General features: G+C 32.7%; 1 protein-coding gene and 1 non-coding gene across 4 annotated transcripts in view; both read left to right on the forward strand.

Moving 5' to 3' along the window:
• TNPO1 (transportin 1) overlaps positions 1 to 23,416 on the forward strand; it is an 85,468-nt gene extending 62,052 nt beyond the window's left edge. For all 3 annotated transcript variants that reach the window (XM_074359579.1, XM_010949304.3, XM_010949305.3), the window contains exons 13-25: positions 300 to 525; positions 2,558 to 2,729; positions 3,995 to 4,081; positions 5,239 to 5,346; positions 5,474 to 5,632; positions 5,713 to 5,800; positions 8,068 to 8,166; positions 8,355 to 8,450; positions 11,320 to 11,395; positions 12,278 to 12,377; positions 14,893 to 14,967; positions 15,802 to 15,944; positions 17,756 to 23,416. In XM_074359579.1, the coding sequence (XP_074215680.1) occupies positions 300 to 525; positions 2,558 to 2,729; positions 3,995 to 4,081; positions 5,239 to 5,346; positions 5,474 to 5,632; positions 5,713 to 5,800; positions 8,068 to 8,166; positions 8,355 to 8,450; positions 11,320 to 11,395; positions 12,278 to 12,377; positions 14,893 to 14,967; positions 15,802 to 15,909 (1,394 nt within the window). In that variant the 3' untranslated portion in view covers positions 15,910 to 15,944; positions 17,756 to 23,416. The remainder of the gene's footprint in view (positions 1 to 299; positions 526 to 2,557; positions 2,730 to 3,994; positions 4,082 to 5,238; positions 5,347 to 5,473; positions 5,633 to 5,712; positions 5,801 to 8,067; positions 8,167 to 8,354; positions 8,451 to 11,319; positions 11,396 to 12,277; positions 12,378 to 14,892; positions 14,968 to 15,801; positions 15,945 to 17,755) is intronic.
• Positions 13,602 to 13,727, forward strand: LOC123615133 (small nucleolar RNA SNORA31). Its single transcript, XR_006722697.1, has one exon. It is a non-coding gene; the product is annotated as a small nucleolar RNA SNORA31 (small nucleolar RNA).
• Positions 23,417 to 23,812: the final 396 nt, after the last annotated feature.

The following is a 23,812-nucleotide window of genomic DNA, read 5'->3' on the forward strand; positions in this document are numbered from 1 at the left end:
TGTTCTGCCCTATCTGTAAACAACTGTAAGAAATTGAAGCATTTTATAGGCATTTCTGTAGCAGAAGTAAAATGAGCTATCCTAACCCTACTGAAAGATACTTAAGAGAAGTTGGCTCTCATTTCAGTTATTTTTTAAATAGTTTTGGAACAGGTGATTGCTATATATTTATTAAAATGAAGATGATCTGAATATTTTTCATGGATACATGTATCATTTTTAGTATTCATATGAAATAATTTTGTTTTAACCAAATTTCAGCATTGTCTGAAAGATTCGTTTTGTTTTTTTTTTCCTAGGTTGCATGCAAGGCATGATTCCATACCTCCCTGAGCTCATTCCTCACCTTATTCAGTGCCTCTCTGATAAAAAGGCTCTTGTGCGTTCCATAACGTGCTGGACTCTTAGCCGCTATGCACACTGGGTAGTCAGCCAGCCCCCAGACACGTACCTGAAGCCATTAATGACAGAATTGTTAAAGCGTATCCTGGATAGCAACAAGAGAGTACAAGAAGCTGCCTGCAGGTGAGACAGGCTCATAACAAAACGTTCATTGTAGGAGGAGGGAGTGTGGGAGGAGGGAGGAATTTTCAACCTTGTGATGGAATATTGGTATTAAAGCATTAATGGGTTTTTGTTTTTTGTAGCTTTCACCTGATGGTCTTGTAAGTCCAAATGTGACTCTAACTAGACATCCATCTTTGTTATTTCTTCAGTTCTTTTTTTTTTCTCAGTGGCTATAACATTAGAATTATAATTATCTTTCACTGTAATTCATACAGACATCTGGAGAGGGTAATGGCAAGGGTCCTACTCTTGAGCAGGTTGATATTATTAGTCTACAGGTTAACTACCATAACTACACAGAAAGCCCTACAGTGACCTGTCATCTGCCACATGGTGAATCCACTCCAGTAGACACTCTCACTTGCATTTGCTTCCTCTCTTTTTATATTATACTTAGCAGTTAGTTTCATTACTACCAATATTTCAGTTTTCTGGAACAAACTTTTATGTTCTAAAAAGGTCTGCCACTTAGGTTTATAGTTATTAATTTTTCAAATAGAAATTGCTTTTACCATTGACTTTGTTAATAGGAAGAAATAGCTGTTAAAAAAAAGGAAAGTAATTTAAGTGGAGTTGGACTTTACCAGATCTGAAGCAAAAATACCTAGAAGAGTTCCAGTTCATAATGAGATGAAAGAAAGTTAACCAAGGGGACTTCGGTGATAAATAGCACTAAATTTTTTTTAGTGAGAGTAGGATACAGATTGTGTTTGGTTTCGTATAGATTATTCATCCAGCAATTTTTTTTTTCAGTTTTCTACTAATTGTTAGGCATACACTAAATGCTGGGCTTAACAATCTCTGCTGTCTTGAAATCTACGGGCTAATAAGGTATACTAGACAATTATAATTTATGGAAAGTGCTGTTAAGGAACTAGATACATAGTTCAGTGTTAATGAACAGGACTTTAACAAATAGCTTAAGCCTATCATTTTAAGAAATGCCTTTCTGGGTAGAAAAGAAGAAAATAAAACTTAATTTTACAAATGAAGAGCCACATACACCTTAAAATCAATACAAATTTTGGGTTAAGTTGAGGTAATTGTACTGAGTCTCTGGAGTTGTTTTCCTTTCTTGCACATTTGTCCTAAAAAGTAAGCCAAAAATAAACAAATTTATAATAACATGCACTGTGCATTTTAATGTAGAGTGTAGGGCTTAGGGTGTTTTAAACTTTACCAAGGAATAATTGACAGATATAATTGCATGGGTTTTTTTTTTTTTTAATCTTTCTTTTTTTGGTGGAGGTGCTGGGATTAAACCTAAGACCTTGTGTATGCTAAGCACGCACTGTACCACTGAGCTATACCCATCTCCCCCAATTACATGTATTTAAGTATATAAAATAAAATAATGATTTGATATACATAAGCATTATAGAGCATTTACATTTACCAAGATCAAGATAATTAACATATCTGTCATCTCACATAGTTAACATAGGTAACAATTTTTTTGAGAATGCTTAAGATCTTCACTCAGCAATTTTCAAGTATACAGTGCCATATTTTTCACTATAGTTACCGTGCTGTACACTGGATCCTTAGAATTTATTCTTTTATATTCTTCAATTATAAATTGAAAATTTGTGCCCTTTGACCTCCAGCACCTCATTTCCTCCTCCCACTAAAAGAAACATTTGAGAGATTGTGATACTACTGTTCTCATATATCTCAAACACACTGAGTGTTAAAAATGTTTCTTTTTGTGACTCTTGGTATGCATATGAAGGTTAAAGTGTGAAAGGAAGAGTTAAACAGTTTTTATTCTGATTTCATTAATGTGGAACATCACTAGAATTTAAACTCCCTGAGAATAGGGATGTTGTTTTGTTCATTGCCATATTCCCAGCACTGAGCGACTAAATAAATAGTAAATAATCAAATAAACTTGTTGAATGAACCAACAGTATTTTAGTTTTAGATTTACCATTGTCGTACTGTTCCTTTTCTACAATACTAATCTTTTTTTTTTTTTTTTTAATTATAGTGCCTTTGCTACCCTAGAAGAGGAGGCTTGTACAGAACTTGTTCCTTATCTTGCTTATATACTTGATACGTTGGTCTTCGCATTTAGTAAATACCAGCATAAGAACCTGCTCATTCTTTATGATGCCATAGGAACATTAGCAGATTCAGTAGGACATCATTTAAACAAACCTGTAAGTGTTTGTGATGAATTGTTATGAAAAAATTATATATTATATAGCATAGTTACAGTCAATATATTAACAAATTCATAAATTAAAATGTTTTGGGAGTGTTTGCTGCTTTAGGAAGGTAGATCTGAAAAAAAACAGCAAGTGTATTTACCTTTTAAATAGTACTTTAAAAAATAAATATGTGTTTGATGTGGAAATTATAGCAGCATCTCCCGTAAATGCACCAACACTTTTTAGAGTGATTAAAGGAAAGGGGATAAAGGATTTCAACTTTTACTTAAACTTCTTGTATCTACCACATCATAAACACCACATCGAAACATCTTTGTTTTCTCATTGGAACTTACAAGTATGGGAAATACCAAAACAATTAAAAATTAGGGTAATAGGGTAACAGTTTAAAATGTTAAATAGTGCTTCAGAGTATGGGTAGGGATCCAAACTCTGTCTCTAGTAGTGTTAAGAATGGAAGAGGAGGGTGGAATTTGGCTTGTTTAAATATGACTTAAATAATGTTAGAATTTTAATACAGCTAGAAATTCCCTGTTGAAGAATAATTTCACGTTTATAATTACTGTATGAGAAGTCTTAAGAAATTGTGTTTATAAGTTAAACTTGGTGCAGGACACTTGTTTGTGGGTTTGCTTTCATGTTGATTGGTTTACTTTTGTTTGGGGCATCCCTAATGTCTTAGATTAGACCCTTTAGAATCTGTGCTCCTTGTTTATATGATGATTATGTTTATTTGGTTGCATGGATTCTTCAGTCTAAGGACATTTAAATCATTATGAATCTTTTTCTACTGTTGTTTTTAATACCTTTATTAACTGTCATTTATAACCTGCTGTAGAGCAGGAGCCATGTTAACATGTCACAAGCCCCAGGACTAAAAAAATTCAGTCACTAGAGAGTAAAACTTAAACAGATCATTCCTGATTATGATCAAGTAATTTTTATGTAATGGCATATTTGATGTGTACCACTACATCAAATTTGATGTATACGAATACAGCTTATTTCAAAAATGGTATAAGATGATTTAAAATAGAACAAGGTCCAAAAAAAAAATAGAACAAGGTGATATAAATTAAAAACAGGCAAAAAAATTTCTAAAGGTGCTAATTAGAACAAAGAATGAGTCTTAAAATTCATTCTGTAATGATTTTACACAATTACTCTGAATGGAGTTTAATTTTCATGAACTCAGAATGGGCTTGTTAACATAGGAGAGTAGAGCTTTATGTGTTTTTCATCATTGTAATTAGGAATATATTCAGATGCTAATGCCACCACTGATCCAGAAATGGAACATGTTAAAGGATGAAGATAAAGATCTCTTCCCTTTACTTGAGGTATGCTAATCTGGTAATATGCAGTTAATCTGTTTTATCAAAAAAAATACATGTCCAAATCTAAAACAGGTATATGTGATGATAAGTATTAATTAATTTACATTATGAGCCATTTCTGTTTAAAAGCAGAATAAATATGTAACTTTGAATCACTTTAATTATGGTGCATCTATACTAAGAAATACTGTGAAATAGAAAGTGTAATGGATGTGTTAATGCTTTTTTTTTTTAAGTAGACAGGATTGTATTGTACTTATTTTCTAACCTGCTCGACTTAATTGATAATAAATTATCTTGGAGATCTTTCCATATCAACATATATATGTTCATCTCTGTTTTGACTGTATGTCTTTGTATACACATACAGCCAAGCCATAATGTTTAATAGTTTAAATTCTTTTATATATTATCTATTATATATACACACATACACTCATATATGTGAAGCAGCATTGGGACTTTGATAAGAGAAACTTCACTTTATACCTTTTCTGTCTAGTTTGAAGTTTTGTTTTCATGTGTAATTACTTTTTTAAAACAAAACAAAAATTATATGCCATTCAGATAACTGAAATACATTCTCAAATGTGGTAACTTAAACCTAGATGAATTGAAATTGGTAGAACCAATTCAGTCATTCTTGTTCCCCCTGTCATTTCAGGGGTCACCACTTCTGCCATGGATTGTCCCTAACCAGAGAAGTAAAAACTTCTGTGACCAAGAGCAATGGCTAATTCTGGGCCCAACAAAACAAGAAGAATTATAATGGCTAGATGTATTTACTTCCATGCGGGGTCTCAGAATGTGCCCAGTAAATTCCACCCACATCATTGACCAGCATGGGATGATAAATATCTCTCTTACATTTGAGAAAAAAATAGGAGTACATAATACTTAAGATCTGTTCCTGGAGGATAATGTACATTATAAAAATCTTTACATTTTTTTTTCCTGAGGAAACCTCCCCTGACCACCTAGTAAACTTAACAGCAATGAATGGCATCCAAAGAAAGTTTTGAAAAAATAAACCTGCTGTATACCATAGAGTAGTAGGACAGGCTCACAGATGACCAGGGTCTTATTGAGTACACTTTCAAGTGTTTATTATAATCTTAGGTGTACCCAGAAATTTTACACATCTACTTTATCCTTTCTAGTGCCTATCTTCAGTTGCCACAGCTCTGCAATCTGGCTTCCTTCCGTACTGTGAACCTGTGTATCAGCGTTGTGTAAACCTAGTACAGAAGACTCTTGCACAAGCTATGGTATTTAAAAAAAATTTGTTTCTCCCTTCTTGTCATCATAAACATTTTTCTAAGGATAGGCATAATGTACACAAACTTTTTCAATAATTGATTCAAAGTTTTCAAAAAAAATTGTGTCTAATTTCAGCTGAACAATGCTCAACCAGATCAATATGAGGCTCCAGATAAAGATTTTATGATAGTGGCTCTTGACTTACTCAGTGGCCTGGCTGAAGGTCTTGGAGGCAACATTGAACAGCTAGTAGCCCGAAGTAACATTCTAACACTAATGTATCAGTGCATGCAGGTGAGACTTATTAAATTAAAATGAATTGAAACCTACCTCTTTGTGTCACATTGGCATTAATTTCTTCTTCTTTCTTGTAGGATAAAATGCCCGAAGTACGACAGAGTTCCTTCGCCCTGTTAGGTGACCTGACAAAAGCTTGCTTTCAGCATGTTAAGCCTTGTATAGGTATGAATATTTTCTACTGCTGTGATGATTTTTAACATTTTTCATCAACTATAGCTTGTATTATTAAAGTTCATGAAATCCCAACACTTACAAACGTACATTTCACTGCATAAAGCTTTTCTGACTGAAGCAGGCAGGACAGGAACGCCTGTTCCTTGTTTTCTTGAATTCACCATCACTTTAGCAGCTCAGTAGGCATTCTATGACTGGAGAAAAGTTGGAAAAGTATTACTTTAAAGAACATGCCCATCTCTGAATCCTTGGTCCTGTATGCTGGTTCATGGATACTCTGAATAGCCTCTCTTTTTTGTAGAGGTACCCAGAAATAGTCTCTCATTATAAACCAGCATACTTTTTCAGATATCATAGGAAAGTTTGAACAGTTTACTTAAAAGTAAATGATGATTTGTTTCTGTTTTAATAGCATAACATTTGTTTTATTTAGTCTTTTGTGTAGATAATAAGGGATTTCTTGAATAATGTAACCAGAATTGCCATCAGACCCATGGATTAAATGGGGTTTTGGTTATTTTTCCTTCATTTCTGTGTCCCATCATTTTGGATGTTAGTAGTTTATAATCCATGGTTTACTGAACCCTGGTTTAAAGCAATGACCTGAATGCTTTTTTCATATGATACAGTGTGCTTTTGGGTCCCACCCCCTCAGTTTTATTAAGATGTAATTGACATATGACATTGTATAAGTGTAAGGGGTGCAACATAATGATTTGATATATTTATATATTGAGAAATGATTACCACAGTGTTTAGTTAACATCCATCACCTCACATAGTTATGAAAATTTTTTTTTCTTGTGATGAGAACTTTTAAGATCTGCTCTCTTAGCAACTTTCAAATATCCAATACAGTATTAATTAACTACAGTCATAATGTAATACATTACATCCCCTAGAACTTACTTATTTTAGAACTTGAAGTTTGTGCTTGATCACCTTCACCCAATTCCCAGTTGTGCTTTAGAATAATAACTATCTTTCTGAATTTTGACTAATGTTAGTTTAAGCCTAATCACTCTAAATGAAATTATAATAAATTCTTGTTCTGTGGAAACCTTGTTCTACCAATATTTCCCCCTAATTTTAGTTTTTATGTGTTTAAACTTGTGTGAAAGGATTTTTTTTTTAATTTTATGACTTTATAGATCATGTACCTTCTTCAGGAGGTATGCAGTGTCTAGTTGTCTTTCCCTTTTTATGTTGTCAACCATGATGATTATTTTCTAGGTTAGTGTTTCTCAATCAAGGGCAATTTGGCAATGTCTGGAGACATTTGAACACTGGGTGTGTTACTGATAGCTGGTGGGTAGAGGCAAAGAATGTTGCGAGGCATCCTACTATGCTGGAGACAGTCCCCCCATAACAGAATAATCTGACCCAGGCTATCAGTATTGCTGAGCTTGAGAAACTCTGAGATCCTCTAACTTATTAGGGGTTTAAAAAGTGATTCTAATTCTTCACTTAATAGTGAGAATGCATATATAGAGACATTTTCCATATCAATCTGTTATTGCCCTGAAGTACAAGTCATACAGGAGAGGCAGGATAATTACTTGACCATTTACCGGTTTTTAAAATAATGAATTGATTCCCAGCATCTTCTACAGGTATCTGTCTATATTGCGTTTGAGAGTTTAGTTTTTGTTTGTATTTATTTTTTGAGTGTCACTATGAACTCTTGATGCTCAAATTGTCCTCCTGCCAGCAGTGGGAGCTTTATCAAGTTGAGTCCTGAGTCTTTTCTGGTATGACAAAATAGTCCAGGCTTGTGTTGTACATTTCCTGCCCTTAGCCTGCAATGAGACATTTTTCTGAGAGCCCTCATTTCTTTTAAGTGAAAATGGTATGTGGAGACCACTAGGATAAACTGTAAAAGCCAAAATTGTTGATTTAAAAAATTGTGTGTGTTAGAGACTAGCTTTGAAGAAAGTTCTATTGTATCATGTTTTCCTCACTTTTATTTTGAATGTTCTCAGTCTGATGACAAAAGAGATTACTTGACCAGCTCTTTTTAATGATACTTAAAATAAAACCAAAATTTAGGTTTCCTCATCTACATCATATGAAAGTTCAGTGGTCAGAGATTGCCTCCTTTGGTTCCTTAAGATAATTATTTCCAACACCTTTGAAAAAAAAAAAACGCTATTTCTTGCCTAGATTTCAGTTTCTAACAGTAGATTTCCTTTTAAGCACAATACATTGCTATTGAGAAGTTTACTACATAGTTTTTAAAAAAATTTTTTTTCTAGCTGATTTCATGCCAATATTGGGAACCAACCTAAATCCAGAGTTCATTTCAGTCTGCAATAATGCCACATGGGCAATTGGAGAAATCTCCATTCAAATGGGTAAGATTTTTTCCCCCTTTTAAAAGTATAAATTTTTAGATGATATAATATTTTTGTAATTGCCTTTTTTAATGAGCTTTATGTATATAAATATATAACATCATAGTTAATAAAGGGAGCAAAATATTTTACATTGATATTTTAACATTCCGACTTTTTGTTTGTTTTCTCTTTTGGTAATGATCTAGGTATAGAGATGCAGCCTTATATTCCTATGGTGTTGCACCAGCTTGTAGAAATCATTAACAGACCCAACACACCAAAGACGTTGTTAGAGAATACAGGTACCATATGACTGAACTGTTACAGTGAAAAGAAAATTTATTTGCCTTGTAATTTTAAGTCAAGATGCGTAGAGAAACCAAAGCAAAGCTAGCTTTAGAAACCCAGCTTATTAACAGCTATTTTGGATTCTCATTAATGAGTTATACTGTTTTAGCTTCATTACGTAGCCAGTTTAAAGAAACTTTAAAAAAAAAAAACAAAAACACTTTCTCCCCTATTAACAGTATTTTAGTACTCCCTGAAATTGACCCAGCTATAAAATAACTGCTGAACAATATGAATTTTACTTTTACATTAATTAAGAGAGTAACTCATAGCTGGGGAGTAATGATTTTTTTTTTTCAATCTGTAAAAATATGGCCGAAAATCGATTACACTGTAGTGGCTAGTTTGTTAACAATGGCATATGTATTTTGTATTTCATTGTATATTTTTCTTCAAATTGGGAACTTAAGCAGTATCTTGTGGGATTTTTATTCAGGAAGCTTGTTTCTCTTTTGCATTTATAGAGAGCATGTTTGTATTAAAGAATACCTTCCATACTATAGAACACATTTCAGGGAGATTTCTTTCTACCCTCCCTGATTTTTGCTAATAATGATTTCAAAATATAAATTTTGTTTTTGATCAGGTATGTCTTTTTCTGTATATGCAAAGATAATTCCAGTAATATGTTCATAGTCAATGAATGCCTCACCAAAATACTGGACAAAGAGTCAAATGAGGTTTTCTAAGTAAAAATTTATTTTCAAAGGCATTTTAATTTTACATTTTTAATTATAAAAAGTGTTATATCCTAATGTGATTTAAATTGGTATGTTTATTGGTATGGAAGGATATCTTTTAATTATGAAACAGTTATATGGCTGTTTGGCTGTATGGGTACTGTTTATAGCATAAAGTGAATTAGATTTTCTTGCTGAAAAGCACAAAAATCTATGTATAGGATGGTTATGAAATTTTGTCAGGTTTTTTTTTTCTGTTTAGAATGCAGTACCTATACATGACATTCAGATTTAGAACACTTGCCATTATAAAATTACTGTTGAACCTTAAGAAACTTCCTATTTATTTTTAAATGTGAATGCATAACTGCAAATAAATGTTGAGTGTAATGTGTATTAAAGTTTCTTGTGGGATATCAGTTGAATTTATTACAGTTCCTTGAACAAATTGGCTTTATTTATAAGATTATATTCGTAGTATGATTCTACCCTAAAGAAAGCAAAAGGTTGATAATGCCTTTCAAGTTGTTGAATTGAATTGATTGAGAAACATACTTGGGATTCACTGGATTTTTCTTGTCACAAGTGGCTGCAGAAAATGTTTCTCTTATTCCTTACCCAAAAGAGTTGGGCAGATTATTATTAAAATAAAATTAGTGTCAATGACTAATAATCCATAGGTTTTAGCAACTTAATTACCATTATCTTATTATTTCATAAAGCCAATTCCTTAGTGTATGCAGTTATTTGCTTTTTTTTCTAATTAGTATATCCTACACTGAACTTTTTCAATGGACCATCATCTGCTTTATCGCATGTTTCATTGGATTGTTCATACTTGCCTGTTTAATGAGAATGTTGCATAGTTTGTGTCTTTTGAACATAGGTTTTCTTTCTCTTGCTTCATATGAATCTGCTGGATTTTAGTATTATCTGTGTAGTTTGCTTCAAGTAATCCTTAAACATTTTTCTTTACCCCCACCCTTTTTTTATGAAAGGTTAACCTGTAAGTTTTTGAGAGAACACCATTAAAGCACCTCATGGTTTGTTTTCTGTTTGTATTTTTTTTCCCGTTGTGTATAAATGTATTTATATGTATGTACCTTTGAATTGCAGAATGCAGTTCTGAGTGGCACTTGTTTTAGCTCTTTGTAAGTTTAAGGATTTTGATGGTAAATATATGTTTGATTAATTCCCACTTCAAGTTTTTAAAACATAAAATATTAGCATGTAATCAGTATGTTTTATGATCTATATTATCTATGGTGTGCTGTGCCTTTTAAGCAAGGACAGAATATTTGTTCCTTTGGTCCACATAATCACATCTCATTACAGTGGACTGTAGATTTCCTTTATGTCAAATATGGTTTTAAATTAGTGGACTGTTATTATCGTTATCATTGCCAGTAGAGGTTTTTTTCGAATGGGATTTGACATAGCACAGCAATTTTCCAATCCATTTATTCCGTATGTACCACAACACCTAAAATTTGATAGTTGATTTTGATATCAGGCAACAAATGGTCCACTGGCTTCTTTTGGAAATGTTAGCAAACAAAAATATATATACACCAAAATTTGGATTAAATTCCTAAATAACTTTCAAAGAATGTAAATCACTTATAAAAAGAGATGAAAAGTGAGAAAGATTTTAACTGTTTTAACTTCTGAGAAGTGTGTTTGAATAGACAATTCAGAAATGTAATCATTCACATTTACTAATGTTTCTTTGGGGGAAAACATAGATTTCATTATTAAACTCTGAAATTTCAACTGGCTTTGAAGGAAGAATCTAAGTCCGTCTGTTTAATCGCTCATCTTTTTATCAAAAATATTTTGACACTTGATTGAGCAAGATAAGCAGTTCATCATGGTTTTTGGTGTTCTCTCAATCTTTGAAGTTTTTTTAATTCCTTTTGTTTTTCTTTTTCCAAGAGTATGCCATATATGTTGCTGCCCCTTATTATAGGGGGTGGTAATAAACAGCACTGGTGAAATCTTATGTTTATTATCATACACAAATTCTGTTGGTTTCTGTTTCTGAGTTATTTGTTGTTTTTTCTTTATTTTTTCTCCTTCCCCCTCATTTGCTCATGTCTTGGTTGGCGTTTGGTGGTGTATAACCGTGATTGCGTTACCTTAGCAATAACAATTGGTCGTCTTGGTTACGTTTGTCCTCAAGAGGTGGCCCCCATGCTACAGCAGTTTATAAGACCCTGGTGTGTATTATTCAATCTTTTTTTTTAATTCATTTTTCTTCACTCTTTCTTTCTCTTTCTATCTCACTTTTAGATATATTTTCAGTTGGTTACAAAAATCACAATCCTTAATCATTGCCAACCATGTGACTAATCTTGTCCTATCAGGTTTGTGAGGTTTTTCAGTAGCATCGTCATGTATATTTATTTTATGTTGTGGCTAACGACTAATTGATGCATGGGATAAGATTGTCACATGCTTGCTGTGTTAAAAAGCTTGATTATACATAAAAAGCATTTAAATATCCACCAGTAAAATAAAGATGCATGCAAATTCTATAAATTGAGGTTTTTGCATTATGTTTCTTTTTAGAATTAATTTGAAAACTTGGATTGCATTAAGAAATACATGTTTAAATTTGTTATGTATAAAAATCTTATTTGCTTGTTAATGTAAAAGTTAAACATCTACACCATAAGCTGTATAATAATAGTTTCTATTGTGGCAGTATATCCTATGTTCTGCTGCTTTCAATTGACAATCTTTCAATTCAAGTCATTTTTTTAGTAGTGTTTAATGGAATACAAGTCATAATACAGGTTTTTAAATTGTTAATTTATTCTTGGCTCAAGCTCATTAATTTAAATGGGAGATTAAAATCAATTATTATTACTTAGATGCAGTCTATTAGTAAGAAATGTGAATTTCATGATTTCCACTATGTTGAGATTAAATGGGCCCAGCGTAATACAGGAAGTGTGAGAAACTTAAGCTTTATGAAAATTCTTTGAATATAAACATTATCTCTACTCTGGTGCTTATTCCATTAAATACTGTCCATTAGTATTGTAGTTGAATGTGCTTCTTACTTAAATGCTAAACTCAATTCTATGATTTAATAGGTGCACCTCTCTGAGGAACATAAGGGACAATGAGGAAAAGGATTCAGCATTTCGTGGGATTTGTACCATGATCAGTGTGAATCCCAGTGGAGTAATCCAAGTAAGATGTTCATAAGGATTTAACTTTTAATATTCTGAATAATGAAACGTCAATGGAGGAAATATTTTAGAACTATAATTATAAAAATATTCACTTAGGATACTGAAGCAAACTATGTTTCAAATGTTGTATATATCCTAATATCTTGAAATGATAATGCCTATTTTTTATTTCCTAAATCTTTTTTTGTTATATAATAATAGATTAGGAGAAAATTATATTCTTGACTTGAATTAAGCCATAGCTTCTTTCATCCATATTTGTATCTCATTTATTTACTTTGTAAATGTCTCCTATCCATGAATATCAATATACTGAGTTTGAGGATCTCTCCATTTAAGAGAGTAGGTTATTCTGTCTGTAACTTAGAAATCAAACTTAGATTAGAAACTCAGTAGTGTGAATAAAATAGAATATTGAATCAGCCATTGAAACTGCTTTAACTTTGAGAGCTTATGATTTATTCATCTTTGTCTTGTTTTCTGTCCTACATATTATATTTAGACATCTTTGGCATTTAAAAAAAATTATTTGGCAGCAGTGTCAAACATGAATCTGATCAAACCTCTGGATCCAGCTGACATAAAACAAAGGAATGTGTTGATTGACACCATGTGTATAAAACCAACAGAATGCAGGCTGTGGGGCTCTAGGTTAAATGCCCCAGGGTCCTCAAAAGATAAATTGTAAGGAAAAGAAAGTTGTGGGAATGGTTTCAGGAAAACCTTTCACTTTCAAGAGATAGGTACTTTGAATATTTATTTAATTGAGACCTTTTGATATTTCCTATCTTACACAAACTCCTGTGCTGTATGTTAACTCAGGTTTAGAAACACATGTGAATCACTGGCTTATAAAATTCAAGTTGAGGTAGGTGATAGGCATTGAAAACTTACCAATTAGCTCATTTTGGCTAATTTCACATTTGTAAAACATTAATAACTTACTATTAAAACAAGCCAGTGCTATCTTAAAAGATGGTCCCTAGTAGCAAAATAACCTCCTAGCATTGAGTTTCCGGGATTTTTCCAATATTTAAGAATTTTGTGTCACCTTAAATATGTTTTGGAGGTATCTGATATGATGTACTGTATTAAGAAGGAGCCTTTTCCTACAGGAATTTTTTTTTCAATACCTTTTTTTCCCTTTTGAATTGACATTTAAGCATTGAAAGTAACATGTGTGTTGCTCAGGAAATCACTACCAACTTAAGAGCTGGTAGAAATGCATCTCTTTGACAGGCCTGAAGCAGTTACTGCTGCTAAGGTTTCCACTACGAATGCGAGAAGAAAGTGTCCTCCCACTTTCTGTCGGATTATAGCAGCCCAGATTGAATGGGGGATTGCAGGGAGTTTTTTTTTTTTTTTTTTTTTGCAATTCATAAGTAACTTTGTGAACAGTAAAAGCCTGCTTTACACCAAGTAAGAATTTGAGTTTACAAGAAAAGTATTGGGAAATATTTCCCTACACTGTTGACTTCCAATTGATTCCACTTTTAAAAGCATAAAGGTTCTGTCTAAGAAAATTAAAGACAAGCCAAAAAAAAAAAGAGTTAGTAGTAGTTTCTACTTTTTACATACTTTATTTGGATACAGTTAAAGAAACATCTTAAGTTTTATTTTTGATGTTTAAATTTTTAGCATTGGACTTTGGTATTTGGAAGACATAAGGAATCTTATTTGAGTAAATCATAAACTTTGGGCACAGGCATTTTATCTGCTTCAGTGTGTTTTAGCACATACTTTCGTATTAGTAAATTTTGTAATTAGAGGTTCTCTGAATTTAATAGTGAGATTGAAGGTTGTCACAACATAAGCGATATATTGTATGTTGAACTGTTGCTTCAGTGTGATAGTCAAGATTAGAAAATACTTAAATATTTCAAGCATATACCTATTGTCACCTTGTTCTTTTAGTCAGAATAACCTGTTTATTTTTAGGTAATGGTCTGAGCATTGGGTGTTTCGGTTTTTCTTTTGAGTTGGGTTGGGCTAGGTGTTATTTGTAACTACATAATTTTTCTTCTAACTTATGAACATTTCATTTAAGTTTCTATCTAAAGATGGATCTTGAAATTTAGACATTAATTCCTATTCTTTAAATCAAGGTTGTTTTGCATATACTTAAATAGCTTTAAATTATTTCTAGGGTAGTCAACTGTAAAGTTATTGAATTTATGTAATTTTCTAATCCAATAAATGAAGGTTTTTTTAAATTGGCGCTTATTTGGTGCTTTCAGCCCTTGCTGATGCTAAATGTTTACTAGACTGGGGTTTTGTTTTGTAATGTGAAATGAAATACTAGAGGGCAGTAAGTTCCAATATAAACTGAATGAGTAGTGGTTCTTTGCTGGAGTAATAGAGACAACCATTAAGAAATCACATATAATTCTTTATGATTATAGCTGATTAAAAAAAATTTTTTACCAAATATTCTGTTGATATATATTCATGTATCTTTTATTGTGTTTAACAAATATAATACCAACCTAAAATGTATTTCTTGCTTGTTACAGGATTTTATATTTTTTTGTGATGCTGTTGCATCATGGATTAACCCAAAAGATGATCTGAGAGACATGTTCTGTAAGGTAACTAAAAAGTCTTCATGATTCACATTTTGTGACTGTTACAGTCCTAGCTGGAAAGTTTAAATTATATTTCATATGAAACTTAGACTCTTCATCAGTATTGGTAGACTATATAACTTTTGTTCTTGGTAAAGAAGTTGAATTGATCTTTTCTTAAAGTACAGTAGAGCATGTACTTTAAAAATATTTTCTCAAGCACTATGACTGATTCATGTAGTCCCATTATCCCAATGCAAAATAGCATATATTTTGAAACACGACTGGCTAAGATTTGGAGTATAATATAATCTGTTGAACTAAGTAAATATAAGTGGTCACAACAGAGATTAAATCTGTGTGTTTTTTAGTGATGCCTTCTTTTGATTTGCTCCTGTCAGCACTCAACTATAACAAAATAAAACGCTGCTACACATTTGAATTATTTAATATTAAAATCAGTGAACTGTAGTTGCAACCATGAACCCAAAGCTTTGTATATTTTCAATTTGAATAAATTAAATATGGCATAAAAATTTCATCCCTTGGGTGAATTCTATCTTTTTTGCTTTGTTTTCCATTAGTAGTATGTTAGAGATTGCTTAGAATACATCTGTTACTAGGACACTTGCTGAATTCTAAATTTCTCAAAGCAAAGTTTAGCATATTCTATGAGGTGCTTTTAGGCAAGACATGGAATGGTGTAGAATTCAACAAAGTTTGAGAATAACTACTTTAAAATGTGTTAAATTTTAGAATAATAAAATAAATAAGGTTTGATTTCAGAAGCTTTGCAGATATGAGAGTCTCTCTTTTGCTATTGATAAATTAATGATTTTTTTTTTTCACTCTTTGTAGATCCTTCATGGATTTAAAAATCAAGTTGGGGATGAAAATTGGAGGCGTTTCTCTGACCAGTTTCCGCTTCCCTTAAAAGAGCGTCTTGCAGCTTTTTATGGTGTTTAATCTCATACACTTAAGCTGCAGTCCCATAATTAGGGGTAAGTTGTTAAGAAATATGGAATTTTTCAGCATAAAGAAACTTAGGACTTAAATATAAAATTACTGAATAGAATAAAAGCTATTTGTTCTCCACAGAAGTTAAGGTAAACAAGTCTCATGTTATATTGGACCTTAGAATTACTTAAGTGAAGGCTAGAGACTTTAAGAGAACTAGCAAGTAAGATAAAATGCATGGTTCCACTTTGAATCCTAGGGAGAAAGAAATCCAAGTTAGTATGCTAGTTAGATTATCAGCATTTCTTCAGCTATTCCTTTTTTCAACTTCTGCCCTATAAAAAAGGTCACCAGCATTCACTGTGGCAGGTTAGAGATGATTTCGTTTTAAAGCATGAGTCTGTCATCTCTTACATATCAAGGACTTTTCTATGTTGGGAGCTTTAGAGAAAATCAGGCTGAATTAGAACTGGATTTGGGCTTACTAAATATGAGCTTATTATTTATTCTTCATATTTCATTGAGCACACCTACCTTGTACCCAGCACTGTGTTTTAAAATGATCAGTGGGAGATTCTGTTTTGATTTGGGGTGGTAGTGGAATAAGTCCACTTGGACTCTTGTTCCAGTTTTTCTGACTTGTTGGTCAAACTAACAATTCTGGTCTCTTAGCCTTAGTTCCCTGGTTATTATGAGGATTGAATACTAAGCTGTATGTGATGCCAGAACTTAGTATGTTGCCTTAGACCCTTAAGTTGGCTGAATAAATGTTAGGAATATGGGTTAGTATAGTCATCCAGAACTTTAGCTTTTGAATGTGAGCTGAGACCTGTTCAACTGGAGAGCCAGAGAGTGTACTCATTGTGTGTCCAGAAGACATAACGCTTATTTGAATGGCCTTTTATGTTGGAGTTTTTGTTTGCATACTTGTTTGTTTACTCTGAACTAGATTTTAAACTTGGAAAGATTGCAACATCTAAATTGACTAATCTCAGAGGGTAGTAGAAACGGATTTTGCAGCCTCTGGAATGTCTCAGACCCCTTTGTGTATGTTGTCCCATGGTGATCTTGAGCCCTTATTTGTGTCTTGTGGGTTTAGTATTTTAGAAAAGTGCTTGATTCACATGAGAATTGACTTCTGGCATCAAGGGCTAAAAGATTAAAACTGGACTAGCATTGAAAATGTGTTTATCAGAAAAATCAAGAGGCCTGGGGTTTAGGAAATGACTTGAGTAAAATAAGGTTGGAAGAATTGTTATTAGAAACATCAAGAAAACAGGAGTTAAAATTTACTTTTTGGTATTTGCTGAATATAGTGACCTTGGTGCAGTGTGAACACTGTTATACTTCCTAAACCAAAACATCAGACAAAACAACCAAAACTGTCATGCTTTTTTTTTTTTTTTTTTGGCTTAATATTGGGGGAAAGAATAATATTTTAATTCTCACTAAGGAAAGTGATTGTCCTAAATAAAGTGCTACTTAATTTTGAAGATAGTAGGGCAACTTATTGTGTAAGAAATAACCAGCTCCTGTTGGAACCCATTGTGCAAAAGGGGATAAAGAATTAGATTGATGGCATCTTATGAAGTGTATTTCATCCGTGTAACGTGCTACACACCTATCTATGCATGTCCCCAGCTTGGAGTCACTTTTCACATCTGATGCAGGTGACGTTGAGAGCCACAGGAGAAGGAAGCAACGTGGTTCTCATTAGCATGATCTTAGACAATTTATCCAATTTCTCATTTTCTTTAGGTAGAGGTATCATTGTTACTTAATTTTGTGTTCCCCTGGCTTTAAAAGAAAAAGTTTTGTTTAAGTTATAAAATTATTCTATTTTGCTTTCTTACAGGTCCTTCAGTCTTGGAGACTATGAGGGAGCCTCTGCACCCAGGGAAAATGTTACCCTTTACAGGGGGGAAGGGTAAACCAGTAGGGAATACAGTACAATCCCAACCCTACTGGGAGGGGTGGGAGGGAGGTGTTGCCGTCACTGTATTAAGTCGATGTTGGGAAACGTTTTAACATCTGGAGCCTTTGTGGGTGGAAATCTGTCTCCAATTACAACTCCGCACTGGATGAGAAGAAACAAAAAATCTATTCGATCTACTCACTAAGCAGTACATTCTGGAATATTATGGGGAATCGTACCAAAACAAGAACCATATAAATGATGCATAGGGATAAGAAAGAGTAAAAATTATATAGCGCACAATAAAGGAAACCTAAGAATAGGGGGTTACAAAACAGTAAAGTTTTTTTTTTTTTATTTAAAGGTTTTTATAAAATTTCCCACATAGTGGGGCCTTGTTTTTGCATGCTGACGAAGAACTACACAAATGAAGCTAATAGAGTTAAAATCAGCTTGCCTACCCATAGTAGAAGCAGGTTCTTGGAAGTTACAATTTAAGGTACCCCAAAAAGTTGGAAATAAAACAACAAATTTAAACAATGAAGCACCCTGTGAAATGCCAAATGAGTCACTCCTTTCACCTTTATGGGGTGGGCAGGGCGGGCGGGATAAATGGGGTTGGGCATATCAGACTAAAGATTGACATCTTGGTTTCGCATTAAAACATCAATGTAGTGGATATAATTTGATGGTTGTACTTCATTAGACTTAATTTCTAGGCCAAGACATTATTTTTAAAGTGCAGTTTAAGGTTCGGGCATGCATTCTGGCTCATAGTGATTGAAAGTACTTTAAATTAGTGGGGAAGTAGCATGCTTGCATCACATAGAGTGAGATTGGTATTCAGTTACCTCTGTTGCGCCAGTTTGTGTTGCAGTTTACCAATTCAATATAGCCCTGCATTTAAAATTCCTTTTTAAGATTTGTGAATTTTATTTTCATTAAGAATATAGATATAAAGTACTGTAGTTTACAGCTAGGCCTTGAAATATCTTTTTAGGATCTGTTAGGAATAAGATTGATATTGTATTGTGTGTAACCTGCACAATGTGGAAAGCTGATATACCTGTGCAAAATCTTTGCCTCTGTGCTGTCAGTGTGATGTGCTTTCTGCATGGTTATATACTACTAGTGATTTTATCAAAACTTCTAAAACTTAAATTACATGGTAAAAGATCTGTAAGAGGCTGCATAAATGTTAGTTGGCACATAAGGACAATTGTAGAAGTTGACGACATGATTGCTATATTTCAATGTTTATTCCCACTCAACATATTGCCTTCTAAGCTTTCTTTTTTTGTTCAAAGCATGATCTTAAAGATATGTTTAAGTTAATGGATGTAATGCAGGGTTCCTACACTGTATTGGCGCATGTTGGTGGCCCTCTGTGCCCTAGATATATGCACACGGGGTGCAAGTAAAAAGCTACAGAGTGAAAGTTGGTTTGGATCCTCTTCATTTCATTTGTTTAGCTTTTCTGTTATTTTTCTCTACTTACATGTATTCCTGTGAATAAATCCTTGTTAAGTTAACCCTTTACTTTTCCTTCCATGTGTATTTTCTTATATACTGTGAATGTGAAAACCTAACTGGTACACTTGATCTTGTGTCCATATGAAAGTGCAAGTCTTTATTAATTTGGATTGCCTGAACAGTGTATCCCATGATGATGAAGGAAAATGGAGAGATTTTTCTTTTTAACTCTGCTGGTCAGAGATGAAGCCACACCTTTCCATTTTTCAATGCTGCATATTTAATCTGCAACAGAAATGTTAAGCCATAACAACCTTTTTATATTTTAGTTTGTCACCTTTGCATTGCAGAATAAATACTGAATAACCATTTTTATAAGTAGTTGCTCCTCTTTGCATGGTTCTATTCTTCTAAAAGTGTTGAATGATACAGCCATTGCACTGAAGTTTGAGCTGTATGCGTGTGAATTTATAAATACCGTTTCAAAAAATTTCAAATGCATGGTAGCATGCAGAAAGGTTTTGTTGTTGTGTGTGTGTGTGTGTGTGTGTGTTTTTTTAACATGTTCTTTCACCTTCTTTCCTCTGCTTTGGCTTTGCAAATTTCAGTCTGTAGAGCCTGAAATTAGATCGTATTTTATAATGCCCTTTTTTTTTTTTAATTATAAGTTGGATCCAAAAGGTATATAGCATTTTGCTTTCCAGTATCATTGCCTCACTGGAAGCTCAAATTTGCTTCCTAGTTAGTCTTTAAAACCTGATTAGGGTAGATATTTTATCCTTAACTTCTAGTGATACTCTGTAGTTTTCAAAACTTTTTAGAATTTAATATGGGAGATACTTTAATATTTTGGAATAGGTAGTAAACATTTTAAATCGAAAGAAATGGCAAAATTCTTCGGAACACTTTAAAACGAACATATAAAAACAACCTTAAATAAAGCTATCTGGACCTGTGATTGATAAATCTGTATTGACTGAAAAGCTTTATTGTTAACCTCTTGGACTGAAAAGTTGATTTCCAGTTAGGCAGATATGTAAATTAAGAATGTACCCTTTTTTGTAGTCGCTTAACATGTTTTTAAATTAAAAGAAAACTTAAAGATACAAAATTAGAGTAAGTAAGTATGACTGATAACCTGAGATCAGGTTGGATTTTTTGGGTTTTTCCCCACCTTGAGGTTATTGTTTCTTCCTAATTATATTTCAGTTACATAGTACAGTGTAGGAATTTGCAGAAGCCATTTAAGTTATCTTTTGAGGTAAGCTCCGATTTAGCATTTACTGTTCTGATAAAACTTAATACATCATGGGATATATATATAAAGCAACTTAATTCTTGTGATGTAGTCTTAATAGTTTTGAATGTTGACTGAATGTCTGAGTTTGTCTTTGTTACATTCCAGTGTTTCTGCCTCTTGGCACGCTTAAAGCACGGCTTACTTCATCTGCTCCTTACACACTAAAGTGCTGTTAGTGTGCTCAACTACAGAAATAGCCGCTGCTAAGTGATGTAGATTTTCTACTTGAATATTTTTATGTTGTAGGAACCTCAGGAGGTCAGTGTTTACTGTTTTATATATGCCTTCTTTTTCCTGTTTGAGCTTCTCTCTTTGAAGGATTCTAACAGAACAAAAGCTGCTGATCAACCTAAGTTGGAAACAGAAAGTGTATTTAATATAATTTAAATGCATGTTTGGCAGTTTCATGTTACAGTCCATTAGTAAATGAACTTAGTGCCACAGATATTCATTTATTCAGGAAAGAGTTTTGCTTTTTGTATTGTCTAATCTCTAATAACTTCATACTGTGTAAAAAAAAATCACTTTTTTATATTTTTTGGTTGGTTATTTTCCAAATAATCAACATGTAAATAATCTTTCAGAGCCAGTTCTGATGCTTTACATTATTGCTACTTGATTTTGTGACGCAAGTTAGATTTCAGAAGAATAGATTTTGAAAGACTTAACCAAGCCATTACATCTTAAAAACAAAATAAGTAGCATACATTTTGTAATTAACATATTGATAAACACTGTGATTTTTTTTTTGCTAAGACTTTTTCATTGATCTGAATTGCTTAAATTGCATATATTGTAAAATAGGATCAGATGTATATTTTAAAATAATTTCAACTGACTTTCCTCTATTGAAATGCTTTGTCTACTCAGTTATAAAATATTCAGATACAAGTTTTATCTCAGGTGAATACTCTTGTATCCTTCTTGCTTTGGTGACATATGCTTATAAAGGGTCATTATACTTAATATTTGGGTTTTTTAGTGTATTTCATGAAGAATTTTCCCATTTAGTCTGATTTTCCAGTCCTTATTCTTGCAGACTATAGTGGTATAAATCCTTCCTGGCAAGCCCTTGGCATGCAGGTTTACCTTGAAAGCAAAATTCAGTTTGGTTCTCCTTTTCTCTGAACCCATAAGATAGGAAAGTGGAAAATTTTCTGTCCTGTACTAAATTACCCTGCATAGCTGAAATGCCAGAATTAAAACTAATTATGTCTTAAACCCTTTAGTCTAAATTTAACTTAAACACTTTGCCATAAAGAAAGAAGTGGGGGTTTTTTTGCTTCATATACTTAATCTATATTATTCATATTGAATGTATTAACAGATAACGGTGCAAAAACATTCTTCCCAGGAGAAGAGTGTACATGCATAACTGCAATTTAAATCTTTCCTTTAGTAGTACTTTAAACTTCATACAGCTTTGCTTATTGAATTATTTTTGCAAATAATACAAGGGGGAAAACACTAACTGTTGCTACTAGTACTGTTACTGAAGCGTAGGCATTGAAATCTTGAGGAAAACTGTGGTTTTCAGATTAAGGGCCTAAAATAATCTAGATGAAAAGTCAGATCAATGAAGAGCTGTGTAACAATATTATCTAGTAATACCATGCAAGAGAATTGTATACCTACTTAGTACATAATAATACTGTATTAAATATGGAGATATTTCTAATGTCTCTTAATAATTAATTTTACATGAAAGTTTCATTCACTTGTACACTTTCCAGATGACTTGTGACTAATTTTTCAGTCTTATGTAGATCTTCCCCCATTGGTATTATATGTAGAGAATTCTTTATCTTTATGCCTAATTATTATACTTATTAATTTTAAGGTATACATTTAAATTATAGCAACTGTTTATTGTGATTTGTATCCCAGAATGTATTTTTTTTAAAGTGTATGCATGATTTTGAGGGAAGTTAAAATAGTGATTTTTTTCACCTCTTGTATATTTTAAAACCAAACCAAATCTATTTGCCAATATCACTAAGAAAATAGTATTTTCCCTTTAGTTACAATTTGTGTTCATCTACCATAGAATCCCCTTATACTATGGCTTGGTATTATGCAGAATTAGCTGTTTTGCAAGTCTAAGTATTTTCTTAAAAGCTTACCATATAACACGGTTAGCCTATAAGGCAGTGTTGGTTCCCTCCCCATACCAGCCTCATAAAGGGGTTCTGCTGTACTTGTCCCACATTGCTTCATTGCTGTTTTCCTCTGTGGGTGTAGAACCAAATTAAGATTGGATGAATTTTATGGAGATAATAATAAGACAATACTGTGTAATTAATTTTACTCAATAGATTATCATCTGTGAGAAGAGATGTTTAAACATGGCTAATGACTTCACTTCATATTATGAAACAGTTTTACACTTAATATTCATGTTAATATTGGGTGCAATAATTTAGTAGTTTTAGCTTTAGTTATAAATAACTGGATCTTTCTGCTGACAACTTAGGTTGTATGAGTTATGCTTTAAAAGCTTTAAATCTGATGTTTCCTGTACCTGCCACACTATGTTAGAATGTGTCCTTCAAACATATCCTCCTGCAACTTCTCAAACTGTACTAAATTGATACTTCTTGAAGTCAAACTCTGTGCTAACAGATCTTCATTTTAAATAGAATACGGTTTTAATTTTTGATAAGCTGCTGAATTTTAAAGAGAGTTTTTTGGGGCCACCAAATATTTTGGATCATGCAGAGAATATATATTGTACTGTAGTAATTTTGTATTTACATTTGTATGATGTGACATAATAGATGTGAATGTTAATCACTGCTTGACTATGTTAATAAAGTTGTTTAACTATAGATGTTTCACTCTGATTTTTAAAGAAAGGAAATGAGCTTTCCTTCCCTCCCTCTGTTTTGGGTCCAGATAGGTCTTGTTGGGTTGTTTTTTGCTGTTTGGGTTTTGTTTTGTTTTGTTTGGAGGGATTTTGTTAGCTTACACTTGAGGGGGACACTCTTGTTTGACATCTGTTTGTAAAATTGAGTACTTAGTTGTATAGTGTAGTAAAAAAAAAAAATGTTTTCCCCACATTTTAACTCCTATTGATGTATTTCTAATCATTTGGTCCTAGATTCAGCTTTTGGTGAGGGAGGAAGGAAAGATACTGCTCTCCAAAAAAAGGAATTAAAACTAAGTGACGTTTTCGTGAATAAAACAGGATAGATTGTACAAATGTGTATGAATGTGTGGCAAGA

The sequence above is a fragment of the Camelus bactrianus genome, chromosome 3 (assembly GCF_048773025.1).
Source record: "Camelus bactrianus isolate YW-2024 breed Bactrian camel chromosome 3, ASM4877302v1, whole genome shotgun sequence".
NCBI classification, from domain to species: domain Eukaryota; kingdom Metazoa; phylum Chordata; class Mammalia; order Artiodactyla; family Camelidae; genus Camelus; species Camelus bactrianus.